This window comes from Branchiostoma lanceolatum, chromosome 4 (assembly GCF_035083965.1).
Source record: "Branchiostoma lanceolatum isolate klBraLanc5 chromosome 4, klBraLanc5.hap2, whole genome shotgun sequence".
In the NCBI taxonomy this organism is placed as follows: domain Eukaryota; kingdom Metazoa; phylum Chordata; class Leptocardii; order Amphioxiformes; family Branchiostomatidae; genus Branchiostoma; species Branchiostoma lanceolatum.
Window position 1 is genome coordinate 24401007 of NC_089725.1, and position 19706 is coordinate 24420712.

At 41.8% G+C, this 19706-nt stretch overlaps 2 protein-coding genes across 4 annotated transcripts; one reads left to right on the forward strand and one right to left on the reverse strand.

Moving 5' to 3' along the window:
• Positions 1 to 59: 59 nt before the first annotated feature.
• On the reverse strand, positions 60 to 5828 carry LOC136433565 (UDP-GalNAc:beta-1,3-N-acetylgalactosaminyltransferase 2-like). Of its 3 annotated transcripts, none has more exons than XM_066425879.1 (14): positions 5758 to 5828; positions 5258 to 5397; positions 4959 to 5085; positions 4493 to 4593; positions 3936 to 4126; positions 3491 to 3586; positions 3192 to 3308; positions 2493 to 2583; positions 2085 to 2262; positions 1678 to 1756; positions 1485 to 1534; positions 1044 to 1203; positions 862 to 918; positions 60 to 693 (listed from the first exon to the last, which is right to left on the reverse strand). In XM_066425879.1, exons 2-14 carry the CDS (start codon positions 5352 to 5354, stop codon positions 565 to 567), a joined length of 1473 nt encoding a protein of 490 aa, XP_066281976.1. In that variant the 5' UTR covers positions 5355 to 5397; positions 5758 to 5828; the 3' UTR covers positions 60 to 564. The 3 variants fall into 3 exon arrangements, with proteins under 3 accessions (XP_066281976.1, XP_066281974.1, XP_066281975.1); XM_066425877.1 differs by having other exon boundaries at positions 5736 to 5826; XM_066425878.1 differs by having other exon boundaries at positions 5258 to 5407; positions 5736 to 5804.
• A 189-nt stretch (positions 5829 to 6017) lies between these two features.
• LOC136433566 (F-box/WD repeat-containing protein 7-like) lies at positions 6018 to 15739 on the forward strand. Its single transcript, XM_066425880.1, has 11 exons — positions 6018 to 6518; positions 7128 to 7306; positions 7518 to 7792; positions 7926 to 8044; positions 8610 to 8761; positions 8957 to 9029; positions 9368 to 9479; positions 9775 to 9899; positions 10037 to 10112; positions 10641 to 10756; positions 12471 to 15739. Exons 1-11 carry the CDS (start codon positions 6405 to 6407, stop codon positions 12597 to 12599), a joined length of 1470 nt encoding a protein of 489 aa, XP_066281977.1. The 5' UTR covers positions 6018 to 6404; the 3' UTR covers positions 12600 to 15739.
• The last annotated feature ends 3967 nt before the right edge of the window (positions 15740 to 19706 follow it).

The window sequence follows — 19706 nt, forward strand, 5'->3', positions numbered from 1 at the left end:
TTGGTTAGACCTTACATATTGAGAATTGGTACATACCAGTAATAAAACACACTGTCAGATGACTCTTGAAATTCTTTATTCCTTCACTCTGAACTTAGGATACTTTATTTCCTCCATTTAACTAACATATATATAACTCACAATATAACTACATTGCACACTGTGATGTTTTCCTTGTAAAGGACATTATTTAGTGTAATGTGGGAAGTTGGACAACATAGTGTTCTATGGCAGTAACATATCTATATCAAAAAGTTAATCCAGGAACATGCGTAGGCATCAGAAGGGCAGAGATAATTGCATGGGGCAATGTCCTTTGAAGGAATTGTTTCTGTCAGTTACACTCCACTGTATCCCATGGTTTAGGGGTAATGTGTACTGTACACATTGAGGAAGTTTAGGGGGCATGCATCAGATTTGTCAGTTTTGCTGTTCAAAACATGATGGCAAATACAAATGTAGTTGCAACCTTTCTCCACCAAACTTTAAAATAAGTCCTGGGGCATATTTTCCTGTGTACAAGTAAAGCCCTTCTTTCATGAGCTGGAAGGATGGAGTGGTACTTCATGTACATTGGCAGGCATTCCCACACCTCTGCAGGTTGCTCCACATCTTCATCAGCTGTGTGGGCTGCAGCTCAGGGGAAGAGTACATCTCTGTAGTACAGCCTTCCTCACATTGCCAGGAGTGGTCCTGGGATAAAGAGACATGGGATATTGTTTGTTGGGTTCTCCACATTGGTTGCAATCATTACCTGCAATCATCAACCATGCTATCAGTATCAAAAGACAAGAAGTATGAATATTATAGAATTATAAGATTATCTTATAAATCAAAGAGAAAGGTATCTGGATAACATACACATATGAGATTCGGTCCGAGTGCAGCCAGCCAGATCCCCAATGAGACATCTTCTCCCTGAAGAAAATAGTTTTTCAGAATCTAAGATTTGTACTAAAAAAACACCTCTGTTGCATGTCATAAGGATGTGAAAAAACAGACTTTCAGAAGGAAAGATCTACACAAGGGCTGCTTTTCTTCACCTGATATGGCCTAAGCTCGTGTGCATTCTTGGCTAACCAGGAGACAAGGTCAGCTGACAGCATGTTGCCTGCTCCACAGGCAAAGGCAGGGTAGACAGGGCTAGGGTAGTCCTGCTCCGCCCACTTGCCATGATGCTCTACAGCCCAGCCACTACGAAACCTGAGGGCAAATGGCAAAAATTATAGCTAGTTTATAATTTTTTTTAGATAGCAAACAGTACAGGAATCCCACAGGCTGTGGCTAGGGGAATCCTTGTGTTTTAAGAGTGGTACATGACCGTACATCTTACAATTTATGCCCAGCTTTGAAATTAAGGTAATGTCAAAATCACTTGGTTTTCCAAATGTGAATCATAAGGAGGACAAGCAGAGGGATGGTCACTGGTCAGGATATTTGCCATTTTCAATATGTTACATAGAAGGTGAGACAATTAAACTTACCTGCTCCACCATACTCTGCTTTTTTCACGTAGTTTAAGAGTTTCAATCCCCTGTCAGAAATCATACAAATTCACATTTTGTCAGCAATGAAGTACGCCACTTTAGAGCTTTGTAATCAGGTACAAATGGTACTAAGAAACCGTTGACAAAAAGAGCAACAAATGAAAATGGTGTCATAAGTTATCTTACTCACCGTTGCTATTTTGTCCACATCAATAAAACAGTCATCATCAGTTTTCAAGGTGAAGTTGAACCTCACATTTTCAGTGACCCTAGAGCAAGAAAGAAATACATGTAGTGCATTTCAATGCAACAATCTGAGCCAATCTACACCACAATAGAAACATTGCTCTTCATGAAGTCTGCCAGTAGAATATAACCCTAGATTGGTCAATCACTTGTGACTGAGCAAATCACATTGGTATATACACAATGTACATGTACCAGCATAGTAAAATTTCTGCATTCCCTATGAAAGTATCCTACTAGGCTACCACACTCTCCCATTCATCAATTTCATTAAAAACATAATTTGATAACATTGTGTCATCCATCTCAAAATTCATACACATAAAGGAAGTAACTTTAATGCATCCTTGCCATTTGTAAAACCCCAGTATCTTCCTTGGCAGGTTTCTGTAGAACTCTTCCTCCTCCACCAGGAGGATGTCCCCGTACCGCTCCACCTCCGTCTCCAGATGCTGCTGCTCTGCACCAAGCTTTCCTGTCCAGTCTTTGGCACGGAGGTCCTGAGGGGCCTGCTCCAAGAACTCAGGCTCTATATACAGAATACATCACTGACTAAAAACTCTGGGTCAATAACTTGAGAAACTCTACAACAAGCTGTATTATCCCAAGTCTTAATTTCACTTTACTAAATTGCAATTACCTTAAGATAATAGACTGTTATACTAGCATCAATCGACTTGCTTTTAGTGACTATAGAAGAGTCATAGAACAAATAATAGTGTAGTAAAACTTTAGTTACTAGTAAGTTGTGAATCTTACCAAAGACTCTGTACATAAATGTAGCTGCTGTATGCTGCTGGACATCGGTGTGAGGAGGAAGATACCCTGACTCAGGCATGAAGTCAACTGTCTGAAACCATTCAATTCATGTTAAGTCTTATTTTTACCAGTACAAGTATCATCATCATCATCATCATTGCCAAACTTTCAGCAGTCACAGACTTTTATACACTTCTACTTTCATTCTTCTTCTTTTTTTCATAACAAAATATGCATCAGCCTGTGGATTTACCTGTCCTATGTTGGCCTATAAATATACTAGAAATAATATTGGACATGTCCCCGTGGCACAAGCGGTAACGCAACCCCGCTGCTTTGCCATCTGGATCGAATTCCGTGGATCCTAGGGCCGGAGTTCGGTCCAAGGGGTCAACTCCAGCTCGGACATGTTGTAAGGGATTGCATTCGTCATTTCAGATGGTGACGTAAAGCCGGCGGCCCTGTGTATGAGGGAGCTTCAGGCATTAGCCTCGAGCGTCAAACCTCTGCATGTAAAAGAACCCAACACACTAATCGAGAAGAGTAGGGGTGACCCGGTGTGCTTGGCCAAAAACGCGAGCCGTAGCGAAGCCACATTGCACTACCACTAGCTACCTGGAAAAGCATCATGCTTCACCTCAAATGAGGATGCCTTGAAACGAAAAAAAAGGTGTACTTTAACAGAGTATGTTTTATTACCTTTGTGAGTTGAAGTACCCCGCCTTTGTTGTTAACCTGTAGCTGATCCAGAGGAAATGTCACCAACAACTCAATATCTGCTGCTAGGCTCTCCACAGTTATCGTCCCCTGGAATCCCTGCCATGGTAGAAGTACTGCAGTTAAGATTAGTGCTTACATAACCAACTATCTCTTTTCAAATTTACAGAGTCTGAGACAAATCTAATGACTAAATAAGACCATCTTGACCAAATGCAAAACAAAGAAGGTTTGACAGTGAAAACTGATGAATAGAATCAAAGAGTAAATGGGTATCCCACCTTTGGTAAAACATAATTCTGCACAGCCTTAAAAGTGTTGCCCCCTGTTTGTAGTCCTGGGTCATCTGATGTGAAATTAACACTGAGTAAATCCTCCTGGAGGAAGAAAATAGATGAGATAAAAATTTGAGATTTCAGTCCACGCCTTTATGTATTGATTCTAAAGAAGTGCCAAAGGAGAGCTTAGCCAGGTTACCATCCTCTGTTCATTGATTCAATTTTTTTGTTTGCTCATTCCGTTGTGAGCAAGCAAAAAGATTGAGCCAGGGGTAACAATGGAGAATGGTACCCAGGCTAAGAAAAGCTGGCCTGGGCGTCATCCTAATTATTGGGACTCCTATATAGTCCTGTCTTATGAGTATGGGAGCTTCGGTAAACCAACTAGGATGGCACCCAGGCTTAAGGAGAGCTAACACTATGTAGCTTCTACAGGTAGTTTTCTGACCTTTGCTGCAGAGTCTACCAGCCTGACTCTGACACCTTCTGCAGGAATGTCCCCTCCCAGCACACCCAGCTTGGTGATGACCACGGGGTGGTGGACGGTGAAGTGTGTCTCCACTGGACCTGTCTGCTGCTGGCTGCTGGGAAAACTGTTCTGGGAGGCCAGGCTGAGGGCCACCACCTCTCCTGCACATACTAGCACAGTGGGGAGAAATAATTTTTGAGAAAAACAAAGTTACTTCAAATGTAACAAGTATTACTTTAGTATACGTTAATGAACAGGAATTATATGTTGATGAACAGTAAATGCTTCTAGTATCCACTTGCACTTCCAGTCTCTAACAATGCAGGAAAGTTGATCCCGTCTTTCCATCTTTAACAATCTTAGACCCTACATACTGTGGTCAAATCAAAACAAGAAACTTTCTAACTTGAACGAGAAGAAATAATATTTCTTTGATAAAGGTAAAACAAAAAACTTTATGTTATCAGTCAGTATACAGCTCTTCTTAGCCATCTATTTTGAATGCTTATCATATAAAGTCCAGGAGTAAAACTGACTTGTTTCTGACAAGGATAGTTTCTGGCAGGTGAAGGGGTCCAGTCTGTCAGGGGGTGGGACTGGGCAGGGTTTGCTCCCCACAATAAATTTCACCAGAACCCTGTACAAACAGTAAAATATAATGTCAGACAAAACTCGTCTTAACTGAAGAAGGTCACAATGCTACTGGGGGCAACAAAAAAGCAATAGTATAATCAATATCCTTCAAAATAAATTATTCATGTATGTTTGGTCCCTGATCAAAATTTACAAGTACAAGTGCATCAATCAAACTAATGCATCCTTGATTAAACATGCCATATGGTGGTCTTCAAGCTTTGCTGTAATTTTTAAAGAAAGCATTATTTTTAAGCATATATACAGAGGGTAACACAATCAATCATCTAATCCATTGGAACAGTTATGAAAGCAGTTGCTGATATAACTTTAAAGTATGATGTTTAAAGTAGTCAAAGTTGTAAATACCTCCTGCTGTAGTCTGGATGCTGCTGTATGTAGCCCACCCATGTCGCTCGGAGAGCCCTGCGCTGTTCAAAATTCTCTCTGGCCGAAAGGATGCCAATAACGATGTCATACTCTGGCTTGGCCTCCTCTATAGTGAGAGAATGAAACTTGGCGTAAGGAGTAATGAAGAACCCTTTAGGGACAATTAGTAGTCTAATACACATATTATTACACATAAATGTTATATATAACTTATGAGAGCAGAAAACAAAAGATATTTACCTGTGCAGTCTATCATGTCTGTTTATATAAATACTAACCAACAGAGGAGAGTCCAAAGGAGGAAAATATGAAGTCCCTGAACAGACTGAGGGAGACGACTGCTGCTAACACAGCTCCCCATCTCCACCACTCCATCTGTGGTACCCGCAGTCTCTCATCCAGTCAGCACTAGGACAGACTGGAAGGTTCTACAAATTGAAGCTCGCCCATTAGTTTCTTATCTCACATCCTATGGTATTAACAACGTTAACACACATAATCATGAACCAATGAAGTATTATATGATATGTAACATGTCATCTCTGCATCCTGTGTCGTCCTCCTCTGCATCCTAGCCCTGTCTCCAACAGATAGAACGCGGATGATAAGTTGTTCGTTTGAACCTTTCCTTCTTACAAGTTACATTCCATTTATCCTTATGGACAAATGAGAAAACAGCTGATCTGATTGTCAGATATATCGCTTGCCGCGCTTCATTGGTATATGAAACAAAAGGCTGTGATTACAAACAAATACCTTATTTTCGTTATCTGCTCACCATCATCATCTGCAAACTGACCCAGTTGTTTTCAACAGCAGCGCCCTCTTGTGCTGACCTGTAATAGTGCATATACAGGAAGTTGGATTAGCCCATTGTGAACGGTGAAATTATATAAAAATCACAATGTACATAATATTATATGAGTTATTACTAAAAACTCAGGGTAAATACTTTGAAATTATGAAGTATTTAATTTGTTCTCGTTTAATCATTTCACTAACTTTGTTATATCTGTTCATGGAATATTCCACCCCCATGAAATCCTTAGTGGTTGATTCTGATCTACAAGATGGCGGAATTTGGCTAAAACGTCCCAGGAAAGAACTATCTTCTTGGCTTTTCGTCACTCCAGCATCGGTCAGAAGCCCTGTGACCTTACGGAAGTATACATTAGAGTCGCGTGGATATAGGGAGTTATAATCTGTTGTTCCTGTATGCTAGGTTCGCGTGTTTTGTATGTAAATGTAGCTGAGTTGTAGGTGGGAGGGGCTCACAGCTGTGACTTCATGTCGGCAGACCAGATCTGGAAATAACCGGGCGCTTCACAACAGGATGTACCACCATGTTTACGGCAATAGCACAACTATGAGAAAACTCTTTCGATTTCGGAGACTTTTGGTCAAGAAATCAGCGTATATTCCACGATGAGCATGTTTGCGGACCGTGAAGCCGTAGCGAACAACATCTTCGCGGCGTTCGAGGCGTTCACGCCGGAGGAACAGAACGTGGTGCTGAGGCAAATCCTGCTGAAATGCCAGGTAAGGACCGAGCCTTTTTTGGGGAATGTTTACAACAAGGCATACCAATTTAGTGTCCATATAGTGTTACGTGTGTATACACAATAAGTAACATACATCACAAGAGACATTCCTACCCTGGCTGTATGAATCTACTCTACACAAAATGTACTGTAAATGCATTTAAGACCGCTGTTATGTAAGATAATGTTTGTGAATTTAGAAGTAACGCAAAAATGCTCATTCTGTCTTCTGCCTGCCTACCTCCTTGTTTCAACCATGAAGTTAAAACCGCTGCAAACACTCCATTTTCTTGCTGTGGCAAAATTAGATCACTACGAATTTAAATGCATTTACAGTACACGTACATCACAACCCACTACTACTGGGAGAGAGTGTCATCATCACGGATAGAAATTTCTGTACCAGACCAAGGACATTATACATAATTTCCTTGACCGCACATACAATAGGTCAACTCAAGATCTACACATAAAATTTGGCAGCTTCTTGTATATCTAGCATCATGCACTTGGCGTGTAAATCAATATGGACCTTGAGCATTAACGTTCCGGTGACAGATTCATCATCCTTCCTTATAGTGTTACCCACATGTGAGTTTTGTTGCAGCCCCTGCAGCTGAGGTTTGTGTATGCAGAGCTGAAAACCCTCCTGGCTGTGGACTTTGTGGCCCACCTGCCCCGGGAGCTGACAGAGAGGATCTTCTCCTACCTGGACGGAGTGGAGATGTCCCGGGCTGCCTGTGTCAGCAGACTGTGGAGGGAGAAGACTAACAATGAGGGATTATGGTAACTCTTGCAAACTGTTTTTTTGTGTACAATGCAGTTCCATTTTATTTATAGTCACTGTGTATTATCATAAACTTTTGAGTTGCAGGTTGGTGACTTAAGAATTCCTGATAGAATACATGAAAAATGAAAGACTAGGAAAATTCTATAAACGGTAGTATTCTAGCCATTATCTTCTGTGGTTCAACATATACATTTCTCTTTGATGTAGGCAAAGACTGTGCAAATTAAAGAGGTGGGAACATTTTGGGTTTAATGAGGACCTGTCCCGTGAGGAGTCGTGCAGCAGCCCCACGGCCACCTCCCGAACCTCCCCGCGCTTCACACCAGTCAACAGTGACGTCATCTCCCTGTCACCACTGTGTCACTGGAAGGACGTGTACATCAGGGCGCATCACCTCAACAAGAACTGGGCAACAGGGAAGTACACCGTCATGCCTCCACTCAGGGGCCACGAGGGCAGGGTCAACTGTATAGACTGTGATGGTCAGTAGCATTATAAGTATACACCTCACGTTTCTTTGTTGTGCTTTGTACTGAACTTTTGATTAAGAGGTTTGTTTAGAAAAAAATTTTCATTGCACAGTGAGAATAAGATGCAGTGTTACTTCCATTGTAGGTAAGTTACTTGTGAGTGGAGGAGGAGACAACTGTGTTCGGTTGTGGGATCTGGCAACTGGGAAGTGTATCAACCAGCTGGAGGGGCACACAGACTCTGTCACTGCTATACGACTAAGGGTAAGGCTGACTGTTAATAGTCCTTATGTTATTGTTACAGATTTTGTCAATAAAATTGTGAAAACAACTTTTAGTCAGTACTATAATTGGATACATTTGGGCGGAGACCAAATAGTTTGATTAGACGTGCCCGGGAGTACGCGGCCTGGTGCGCCCCGGGCCTCAGTTCCGTCAAGCGACCACGCGGTGAGGCAGAGTTTTGTACTTGTCCCGCAACAGACTCTGTGTCCCTCGTCCCGACGTCCTCTGCCTTCCAACCTCTGCCTTATAATTAGTGTGTATATAGTGGTTACAAGGGGAAATATACAACTGAGAAACAATAGCTTGCCTGTGACTACATATAGAATTTCCCTGCATTAGTTTATGGGTAGATATTAAACTATTGAATATAGATGATCAGGTTGGTAAATCACTGGTTGGGTTGGTAGTAACTCTTTAGTTGCATTTCAAGAACACACAACATGAAAAAAAGTCCTTTTATCACCATAAATGTGCTTATCAAAGAGTACTGAAACAAAACAACAACAACAAACACAGTGAAGCTAACTTTTCTCCTTTTCCCCAGAACAACATTGTAGTGACCAGCTGTGCAGACAGTGTGGTCAGGGTATTTGAGGCGTCCAGCGGTCGGTGTCTGAAAGTCATGCAGGGTCACACATCAGGGGTAGAGCACCTCTGCTTTGATGGGGCAAACCTTGTCAGTGCTTCAAACGACAGGTACGTATCAACTGGTAAATAATTGTATATGAAGGTTGTAATTTATATCCTCAAGACTGAGGAAAATATTTTTGTGGACAACTTATTTTCCAAATTGTCAGGCATTTCTTAACATGTACAGGTGTAAATGTTATTTGAATTAGATAACAATTTGTTTTAGGGCTGCCATAACCAAGGTTCTTCCTGTGTCCACAGGACAGTGAGAGTCTGGTCATTGTCATCAGGGAAGTGCATCCACAACCTAACAGGGCACACAGATGATATTCAGGTATAGAGAAGAATCCATTGATATTAAATTCTTTGAATCCTTTGTGTCTTATTAAGTCAAGATCTACTCTGATATGGAGGTAAAGCTCAAACTCCTCAAAGTGAGTGAAATATTTCATACCTCCTTTCGTTTCAAACTTTACATACTGTCAAACCTCCTGGAATTGTGGCCATTTTCTGGTGGTCCTTTAGATTATTTTTCCCATTGACTCAACCCCTAAGGATCCTGTCTATATTGGCCACTATTTTTTCCAAGTGCCTTAAGTGGTCACTGTAAACAGGTTTGACTTTACTCAAAGATCTTAAGTTGGTGATTTCTACTGTGTCTTGTCCCCACAGCTCCTTTGTATGCATGGAGACTTGGCGGTCAGCTCATCCTGGGACCAGACCCTGCGGCTGTGGGACATCAGAAGGGGGCTGTGCCTACAGATACTTGTGGGACATGCAGAAGGTAGCTGGAAATTAGGGCAGATCTAGTTGTGCCATAATCAATTTAGTATTATTGTAGCTTTGAGACACCATATATTGTAGCCAAACTGTCATCTTTTTGTATTAAAAGGTATATTGTGGAGACTAAACAAAACGTGTGATGTAAACACACTAACAAAAAGCTATCTTTATGACATCAATCCAAGGTTAGGTTGTGACATGTATACAATTACTGTATGGTGCATCTCAAATTAGTACATCAGTGGTATGTGAGCTAACGTCTAGTAACGGCCATGTGCCTCCCCTTCATGCCACAGTTGTGTACTGTTGCCAATTTGATGAGAGGAGAGTAGTGAGTGGTGGTGCTGACTCCTTTGTGAAGATCTGGAACCCCCAGACAGGGGACTGCACCAAGACTCTGACTGGACACACAGGAGAGGTGGTAGGTGTACAGTTAGTTAGATCAGACAAGTTTAACACTTCTGTAATTATCCTTCTAGCTCTAAAGTAAAGTTCAACGCTGAGCTCTTGGAGTTGTGGCATGGATATCACTAACAATCTTGCTTATTCTCTTTGCAGTACTGTCTGAAGTATAATGAGGATGTCATTGCATCAGGGGCAGCTGACAGCATTGTCAGGTTGTGGAGCTTTGCAGGTAAATGCTTGTAATGAATCAGTACTATTTTGTAGCAAAAATCAGTGCAATAGGACAGACCTGTTTGCCCATTGTTTGCTTGTCATTTTCAGATAATGTTTATGTTTTCAACTTGAAATCAAATGGTTGTTATCTGTATTTTACCACTAACATGCAAAACTAGGCACACATGTGTAACAGAGGAGCATTTTTAATTATAGAGAAAATGGAACAGCAAGTATGATAGTACAATCTATTGTAGGTACATGTATAAACATTTCAGGCAACTTGAAATCAAATGGTTGTTATCTGTAATTGGTTATTACATTATAGATGTACTAGGATGCAAAATCAGTAAAAAAGGAGCATTTCAATCATAGAGAAAATTGATTAGCAAGGATGGATGTACAAACAGTCTGAGATATAAACATGTTGACAATTCAGCACAACAGGCACTGCTACAAGACAGACCATTTTCACAGTTAGCTAGTAGTAACATGCACCCATACAATCAGACTGAGTGAGATTCTGTGATGGATCACCCTGTAGGGGAGTGCCTACATGAGCTGAGGGAACACATTGGAGTGGTGCGCTGTCTCCTGCTGGAGGGGGACAGGCTCATCTCTGGGGGCGACCAGAAGAAAGTCGTCATCTGGAACACAAAGGTGAGGAATATCGTCTTCTTGAACAGACTTTTTGCACACATCTCTTCCAGGGAAGGACTATCAACCCCTCTCTATGAATAATATACCCTGCTACTGAATGTGCCACAAGGCACTACAAGGGTCTGGACGATCTGCAGAGGTGTCCGAAATGGTTATACAGGTACTGGTTAGCCTCCGTTGCAGTCCTTTTCCCGCAGCGCCGCGTATCTGCTTGGGATCCCGTATCTGCCGTGCCCGTGTCCGCTGCTGGACATCAGCAGTAATTGTTATCAGCAGTGACACCTAGCAGGGAAGTGATGAACAGCAGCAGTGTTTGAGCATCCAACCAGCAGGGTTTGGCTGGATGAATGTTAAGCTACTTGTAGAAGGGATGTAGTCAACATCCTGACCAACTGTTGACAAGTGTATTTAACTTTGGTCTTAAAATACTGTTTTTAATGAAACCAGATGGAAAATCCCTTTTCCCCAGTTAAGTACATGAAGAGCAGTGACAAAATTTTGCACAGTTCAGATGTGCTGGGCTCATGTATTCACATTTGCGCAGTGTGCCTTTTAAGTCATAGCACAAAACAGTCAAAACTTGCTGTTATGATGGAAACTGACTGGTCAAGGATCAGAATGACTTATTTTCTCCTCTGGCTATATCAACATTCCAAAGGTCAATGATTCTTGGAAGGAGGGAAGTCATCATATCAATTGCATCAGGCCAAAGCTCCAAAAATTGGCTGCTAATCTTACATTGGTTTAAATGTAAGCCAGATGAAGGGAAATCCTAATTTAAACTTGTTGAAATTCCTTGTGATTAACACCCTTATCTCATTTGTCAGGAGTCAATTTGCCATGAAATGGCTTCCCCTGAAGTTTATTTACAGTCCCACAGGTGTGAGCAATTTCCTTGTAATCTACTTGACCTTTGTTGAAGGTCAGAGCTGACAGGTTGTGAATTACCCCAGGGTTTGGCTACATTCCCCCATATGGATGATACAGGGCCAATAGTAATATCATGCAGGTGTCCAACATACAAGGGCAGAGAATTTGATGTTTCTCCTTGAGAGCTTCTAGAATCCAGATATCAGATGATACTGATGATTTTCTGGGACATGGCCCTTTGGTTATAGAAGGCTGGTTGGACTTGATTTCAGGGCTATAGGGCTTATGTAGTAGACTGACTGAAGTCACACAGTACTTTGGCTTCCAGGCTTTGTCTGTGAGATGAACATTGCTATCATTCCTAATAGATATCAGTAAGAACAATCAGACCCTCAAGCATTACCCTGTTAGCCAAGGCTATTGACCTGTCTCATGCCCTTGTTAGATACACCCCATCCTCGTCTTAGCAATCAAATCCAACTTTCAAAGAAGCAGCAAGGGTCCAGAAGGAGTGGTTCTGCAATGATTTTCTATTCGTCTATTCATTTATCAGCTACCAGCAGGTTTTAAAAAATGAGTATTCTAAATAATTCATAATTAAATGTCAGTGGATGGTTTCCTTTGTCAGTATGATGTGTGATGTAGAAAAGTAAGCTATACATATCATACTGTACATTCACAATGTGCAGCACATGCAGAATGTGTGTACTCTACATACACAATGTGGTTAATGTTTGATCAGTATTTACTCTTAATTGTCAGTATGCCCCGTGGGATACATTTTAATTGTCCGTTAACCCTGTGTGCGGAATGTGTCTGACTTTGTTCTTTTTCCGTTCCACAGGACGGCAAGTTGCTGAATGTGGTGCACAGGAACCCGACGTTACTGCACTTGATGTGGGCTAATGAGACCAAGTTGGTGCTGGCCTCCCCAGAATCCCCTGGCACTGTCTCCATCCTTAGTTACTGGTAACCCTCACCTGACATCACATGCTTCACACAGGGTTCAAACCTATCTCAGAAAACATCTTGGCATTTGCAGCAAAAGTGGAAGTTTTCCCATAGCATCCTGGATAGTTTCTGGTATTGCTTAATGCCATAGTATGTCTGCCAGAAAACTGTGACACTTCGCAGTTTGCTTCTGAACTCTCAGTATGCAGGGCTCGTGGGACGGAAGGACCAAGTGCTGGGAAATACATGGAATTACCAAGGAATTTTAACAATGTTCAGGAATTTGAACCCTGTGACCCTGGCACACACACCCCAAAGCAGGTGGCCCTGGCAGTATTATACTTCATTGGGATTCGCCGTACCACACACCTGCTGGCGTTCCTTCCACCTGATCAGGCTGATGCACCTGGCATCCTTAACTCCTTTCATCGAGGTGCACCTGGCAAAGACAGTGTTACTGGCCTGTATGTCATCAGTTTATGTACCTTAAAACTGTCTGTCCAGGGAGCTATTACACATGTCGCAGCACTGCACTTTTCCCAACATGCATTTGGCTTCAGCACACCTGTAAATACATATCATGAAATGTCAAAGGAAGAAACTGGTCTTTCTGTAAAATAGACTGTAAAGTTAGTTCCAGCAAATGCTATAGAGGTGATTACATACATGTACAAACTACCCAAGGTTTCAGGAAAACAGCACTTTTGGTATGAGGTTGTGAAAAGCCAGTGGTAGTTGAGGAAGAGTTACCAGTACTCTCCTCTTACAAATTTGTTGCATTCTCTTGTGCCATCTTTGCCAGGTTGTTACATAATGGAAGTTTGTAAGTCCTAGAAACAGCCCAGTAGAGCTGATGGGACTTGGTTGTATTATCAGTCTAAAGTCCTTGATTTGCCAGGAAACATTAACAGGAAACAACTTAGTTATACAGAACCAAGTAGTAGATAGCTTAAAGTGATTAATACTTTTAAACAAGACCATTTTGAGAGGAACATAGATTATGTTTGAGGTCAAAGTGTAATTCAACAACACACTTGCTAGTTTTGATTTATATTGCCTGAAAAAATTTATGCTTCTCTTGCATTTTAACAAACTGTACCAAAGAGCATAAAATTCACCATCTACAAGTGCAGTAGCTCAGCTTTGCTGGTAATATTATCTTTTTTTTTGCCCATGCAGAGAACATTCAAGATTTTTCTGAAGTTGAACATAACAATGCTATTGTTATTCCATAACATATCTTGCTACATCATTCCATTAATAGGCGCATGTATGCTCCTTGCTGCCAATGATACTCATTGCTGGCAAGTGAAGATTCTTGATGTCTGTTGTGTCACAATAATATCTCTCATCAGTTGTTGGGATATGTATCATCCCAGCTAGCTCTAGTGGCATAAAGAAGGAAGGCATACCACAATAAGAACTCAGTCTGTGGAATGAATGGAACAGATAAAATATTTGAGACTGGTAAAGGAATGCTGAGCAGGTGTAGAAATTGTGATTAGCAGTGACCACAAATGATGTAGGGCTTACCCGCTGACCAGAGACGATAAAACTAAAGGGCTGTCTCACAGCAGCAGCTGCACACATCTGTAGCAGCCAGGGTTTACAGGGAAGCTGCTGCTCATCCCCATGGTGTTTCTGTGGGCTGATGGAATTCCTAAGGCCTGCAAGTTTAAACTGAAGTATTCCGGACCTGCCAGGATTAGATCCAATTTGAATTATTCTGCTCAGATGGATGGAAATTATCCAGACTCTGTAGAAAACATCCCACATGAATTATTAGGAAAATAAAACTTTCTTAAAATTCCCATATCTATTCCAAAGGAAAAGCAACTGCAGGATAAATATAATGTGTTGGTACGAAGAACTATGGAAGTCTGACAGAAGACAGCCTACCCACTTGTAGATTACTGAATTCCTGAATACCTCAAGAGATTTCCATAGAAGCAGAGACAGAAGGCACTGCAGGCCTTTTTCAAACTTAAACATTGTACGAAGATAATAAATCTCTTGAGCAAAATCTGACCCCTTTTGAATAACTGTTGCAGTCCCTGGTGGGACCCTGCAGGTGAGAAGCCAGGATTCCAATTCGATTTGATGTACGCCACATGTACAGGCTGCATGGTCTTAGAAATATGGATATTGGTAGCAACTACTACTAGTAACATAATTCTGCCATCCTATCCTGAAAAGATACGACCAAACAGATGTGCATACCTGGGGTAATGCACTAGAGATCTCTCAAACACACTTTTTGATTTATGTTACCAGGCAGATTAATGTTAATGAAGGTTACAGTATGTGTATGATTGACTATGAGAGATTGAAACAAGTATACCTAAAGTAGCTGACTGTTGGTGGTGTGTTAGACTTATGGACACATGTTAGCCGATGCGTCACACAGATCTGATCCATTTATCTAAATAATGTTACACATATTGCCAACCTCGATAGAACTTATTGTACAGCTCACCTCAGCGTACCTGAATGTTATTTGAAAACTAAGGCTTTGTCTGCATCTCAACAAAACCTCCTTGATCTCAACTTACCGTATTGCAAAAATGTTGTGATTTTAGTTTGTTTTTTGTTCTTTCGGTGCTGTATGTGTGTATGACTGTTCTGAAACCTGTTGCGTGCAGACTGTTTTAAAAACTGTTTCCTGTATCTAAAATGAAGATGCTTGCTGTGTGATACTGTTTCCCTTAGGTTACCCTCTGAAATGTCTTACCAAGTGAATTGATACATCAAATGATGCTTCGAGTATTCAACTGTCATTGCATCAAAAGTGTCCCATGTATGCTCTACATCAATTGTTTGTAAGTGTTTACAGTGCAAATGAAGTTGTGTACAGCATTATTCAAAATTACTTTCAATTGATTACAGCCAAGTTTGCATGTCTGGTTGTTTTGAGTGCTCGACAGTCCAACAGAGGTTGTGTATAATGTGTAGAGGTCAGCATATCCAGCTGCATGTGTACTGTATATCTTTCCATGCAGAATTGTGTTAAAGGATGTATGATGATGTGATAATTGTAATTTAAATGGTGCCCTGATGCCATGGTGCTGGAGTCTGAAAATGCACATTCTTTGCAATGTATTGCATTTATCTAAGGATTAGAATTGTTGTAGAAAAAAGGAGTAAAGTACATGATGAAAAGTATCTTAAGGTATGTGCATATATCTCAGCTTTCCTTTGCACCCAACACATTCTGAAGGCTGATACAAAGGATATCATGTATTAGTACTTATATGTTATATTATGTATTAGTAAGTCACTATATAATGTCCTTCGTGATATTGAGTGATAGAAGACAGAAGCCTACTACCGGTATGTCCCCAAATTCTCTTCCAAATGCCTCATTTTTCCATCCTTATCCCCCAAGGTTCTTCCTGATTCGTCCCTATATATTCTACTATTTCTCCCATGACCTGTTGACGCTGGGCAGGTGGATAGATCCTGTCTGACAGATGTCAGTCATCGACACTGATTGTAACAAATGTTGTTCCAGGGTGTCCCGATATAAACTTTCCGATTTGTGGGTGGCATGAATCGAGGTCTTCCAAGTAATCCTGTCCAATTTCACTATTCGTGCCTGGTTCTCTGAGATTGGGCGACACTTCACGAACGAAAGCCATTTCCTCAAAGACTCTGTAACTGGAAGACTAAAGTAAAGACCAAAGTCCTGACATTCCCAGACAGCGGGTGCGTTGTAGGTCGGTTTGACAGAAAAACACGCTCCCCGTCGATTTTGTAGCAACATTAGAAAGATATACAGACCCGCTGTTTACTTAAATCTCACGCAGGATTTAAAGCACCTGGTTTTTAACAGACGTGTTTATGCACATGCATTGCCATGACCGCCCTTTTCTGGAAAATCATAACACAAGAACCGGCCACATGTCCGGACCGATACAGAACTTAAGGATAGCAGAGATTAGGATCAATCGTCGCTCCTAATAACCAGCAAGTGAATAGACTAAAGCTATTTCCAGTGGAATTCCCAGGATAAAAATACTTCCCGGGACGCTCAGTCACGTCGTGACCTTTGAGCGGGGACCCCGGTGTCTGTGGCGGCGGGGTGTGGGTGGCTGTCTCCCTGCGTGAGCTATGCTGCCGTGGGGATAATGTTTCACACTCAATTTGGGTGCATCTTGACAGGCATCCCGCGCTTGACAAGGTCAGGGCTCCCCAGCAGGGGATGGCAGCGTCGAGATACGGGCCACAGCGGGCCCGCTGAGGGGCCACCGGGAGGCAGTTGTGTGGTCCACGCCCGCCGTAGTCATGACTAGTCTCTACCAGACTCCTTAGGTTGCTTAAGAAATTGCAGAAACTAACCAAATAGACTTATAACATGTCAGAGAAGTTAGCAGGCTCGGGAGTACAGTTTGAGACCTGATAACTCCCCTGGCATGTTATCTGTACATTTGGACAATTTCTATTATTTCTCCAGCCTCCTGCGAAGTCTGATAGACGTTAATCACGACCGGAGGCCATCTCATTTGAAATTGAACAGCAAAACACTCCCCCTCTGTTATGGGTGTAACGCTTGTACTTTAGAACAAAAATGAAAGTTTATTCCAGTTGCAAGTTTAACGACTTTAACCAATACTCGTGCCAATTTTAGTCAGCACTGCATTTGCAAAAACCTCAAGACAAGGCTTCTGATTTTCACCCTGACTAATACTGGAGGGTTTTTTTAACAATGTCACATTGCAATAAGACCCCCCATTCACTAGGGTTGTGACCGCGCGATCTGACAGAGCGCTCAGCAAACTTCATACTAGTAGTTTTTTTACGTTTTGGGTATTTTGTTGTCTTTCCAGCCATACTTTTACATTTTGCATTACACAATTTAATATGAAGTCAAGGGTTACACAAATCAAATCTAGGTCGCTGCCGGCCAGGTTGCAGTGTAATGGACAGTCACGCTCGCCGACAGCAAATCCACGAACCAGCAAATTTTCTTCGAGCGCATTATTCCCTTTGGAAGGAAACTCTCCAGTGACCCCTGTAAATTCCCGTGTCAGAGGCAGGCCTGAAGTTATTAGACTAAATCATTGCCAAAGCGAATTCGGCTTTGCTTGACGACAGCTCCTGATGTAAAGATGAAGAGTATTGAATCAACAGGCGGCTCTCTACAGATCCTCTTGACTACTGAGAAAACCCATTTGATAGAGCAAAACCCATCCTTGAACTTCTAAATGGCAAACAGATCCTATTAAACGGGACTCGACATGTGGTTTTCAGTAAATTCTTTTGGTACCAGAAATAGTCGAGAAAGACAGCCGAAAAGGAAGAATACATTAAATTCTTGAAGAAAGATATCCACAAAAAAACTAAATGAGTGAAATGTTTAAGAAACTGATGATGAGAAGATACTCGGTGTTGACGCTCGGACTAGAACTGTATTGCTTCCGCAGACTGAACTTGAGAAGACGCCAATGTAAAGATCAAGTATGGAGTGGTGGTAAGAGTGATTTCCAACTCGTGGGCGGGGAAGCGAAAGCTCACTGGGGCAGGAGCAAGGGGATTGGAAACCACTGAGCAGGGATTAGCTGTGTCTGGGGCGTCTCGGTGGAAACTGTTCTTGGCTTTAGCCATGTTGTCGTGGCCTCAATAACAGACACATGGGGGTTTGGAGACTTACCAGTGACCTTGAATCTATGAAGTACTAAGAGCTCGTTGTAAAGCAAAGACACATAATACCCCATAGATGTAGATTACTGAGACAACTTACCTGAGGTTTTCCAACCATCTTAAAGAAAAGAAATGTTACCTGGGGGCTTCATTCTGGTGTTATTCCATGGCGCCTGTTGTCGTTCAAAATAGTAGGGCAATGAAAGGAGAAAGACACCAAAAATGAATTGCTTATATCAAGGAGGCTTAAAATCAGGTTTGATTTTAAACCTTTCTGCGTATATCCTGTATCATAGTCTTGGATTCCTATGTAAGGTTACGCACATGTACAGATACTATTGTATCCCAAGCAGGAATCACAATACACATGCCATCACATGTATTTCAATCCCGCTTTCATCAACTCATCAGCCCACTTGTGAAATTTCAATGACCCTTTAATCACCATTTCATCCCACCATTTCCTAAACCCTGACGTCTACACAATAATACGTATATCAGCTTCAAGCGACGTTAACACAATACCCAAATTTCTCACGTGCTTGTCTTTGACTGGCAAGTAATGATATGACGGGCGAGACCGTGAGAGATACAATGTGCATGTAGCAAGTCTTGGAATCCCGCCCAGAACTCAGAAGGAAACTGCTGACGTCGTTAGAAAAGGGCACTGAAATTTCCGTGGACTAACTAACTTGCCATCTTTGATAAGATTTTCCCGGCGATCACAAAGATGTAGTTAACATGGATCAGCAATTCTATTGTCGATGACAGAACAGCAAGCGTGAGGAAATTTGATTTTTAAGAATCCCGAGCCGAATGTCTTAGTAGGTTACTCAGACTAGACATTGACATTGTCAAGTAATTTCCAACAGATGATGCGAGCACGGTTGCAGGTTTGTAGCCGACGTCTCTCGATACCCAAGAATGCCAAGAACAGCAGGACAGTTTTACTATGTACGTGGCTGTCTGTTTTCTTATTGATGCCAGTGAACCCAAAATATGAAGCATTGCTCGACTCGGCGAGTGACTGTCTATCCGGTGGATCAGGGAAGAGAATCGATCTATTTCCAACAAGCATGCCCTTTTGTACATATCAAGCAGCCCAAACCCCGTAATATCATGAACTATTATCAAACCCATGGAAGGGTGTGCGCAACTGTCAGTTCACAGAACAGGTATTACCAATTTGATTAAACGTCATTGGTATTATACATGGGTTTGGAGAAATAGAAGGATGCGACTAATTCGGTTTACCGTGAGACGCGTTTATGTACGAGCGAGGTAGTCCTCTAGAGCTCTGCTGGGATCCGCACTAGGGAGGTCTGTGGCTGTATTCTCCAAGCACGGAGGTTTCGGTCGAGAGGGCTAGGAGTTCTCCAGAGAAACGTTAAAAGTCGCAGCCACTCCTACCCCTCTAGACCAAAACCTCCGTGCTTGGAGATATGAATACAGAGAATGCTGTGACTGTGGCGTTTAGCACTACGGTTTC

Excerpts from the sequence above, each read along its gene's own strand:
- LOC136433565 (XM_066425879.1), bottom strand. The coding sequence starts at position 5,354 with ATGGAGTGGTGGAGATGGGGAGCTGTGTTAGCAGCAGTCGTCTCCCTC. Across the intron at positions 1,757-2,084 it reads ATACTGGGGTTTTACAAATG|GGTCACTGAAAATGTGAGGT; the intron begins GCAAGGATGCAT and ends TTCTTGCTCTAG. Across the intron at positions 919-1,043 it reads ACGAGCTTAGGCCATATCAG|GGAGAAGATGTCTCATTGGG; the intron begins GTGAAGAAAAGC and ends TATTTTCTTCAG.
- LOC136433566 (XM_066425880.1), top strand. The coding sequence starts at position 6,405 with ATGAGCATGTTTGCGGACCGTGAAGCCGTAGCGAACAACATCTTCGCG. Across the intron at positions 9,900-10,036 it reads CTGGACACACAGGAGAGGTG|TACTGTCTGAAGTATAATGA; the intron begins GTAGGTGTACAG and ends TTCTCTTTGCAG. Across the intron at positions 10,757-12,470 it reads TCGTCATCTGGAACACAAAG|GACGGCAAGTTGCTGAATGT; the intron begins GTGAGGAATATC and ends TCCGTTCCACAG.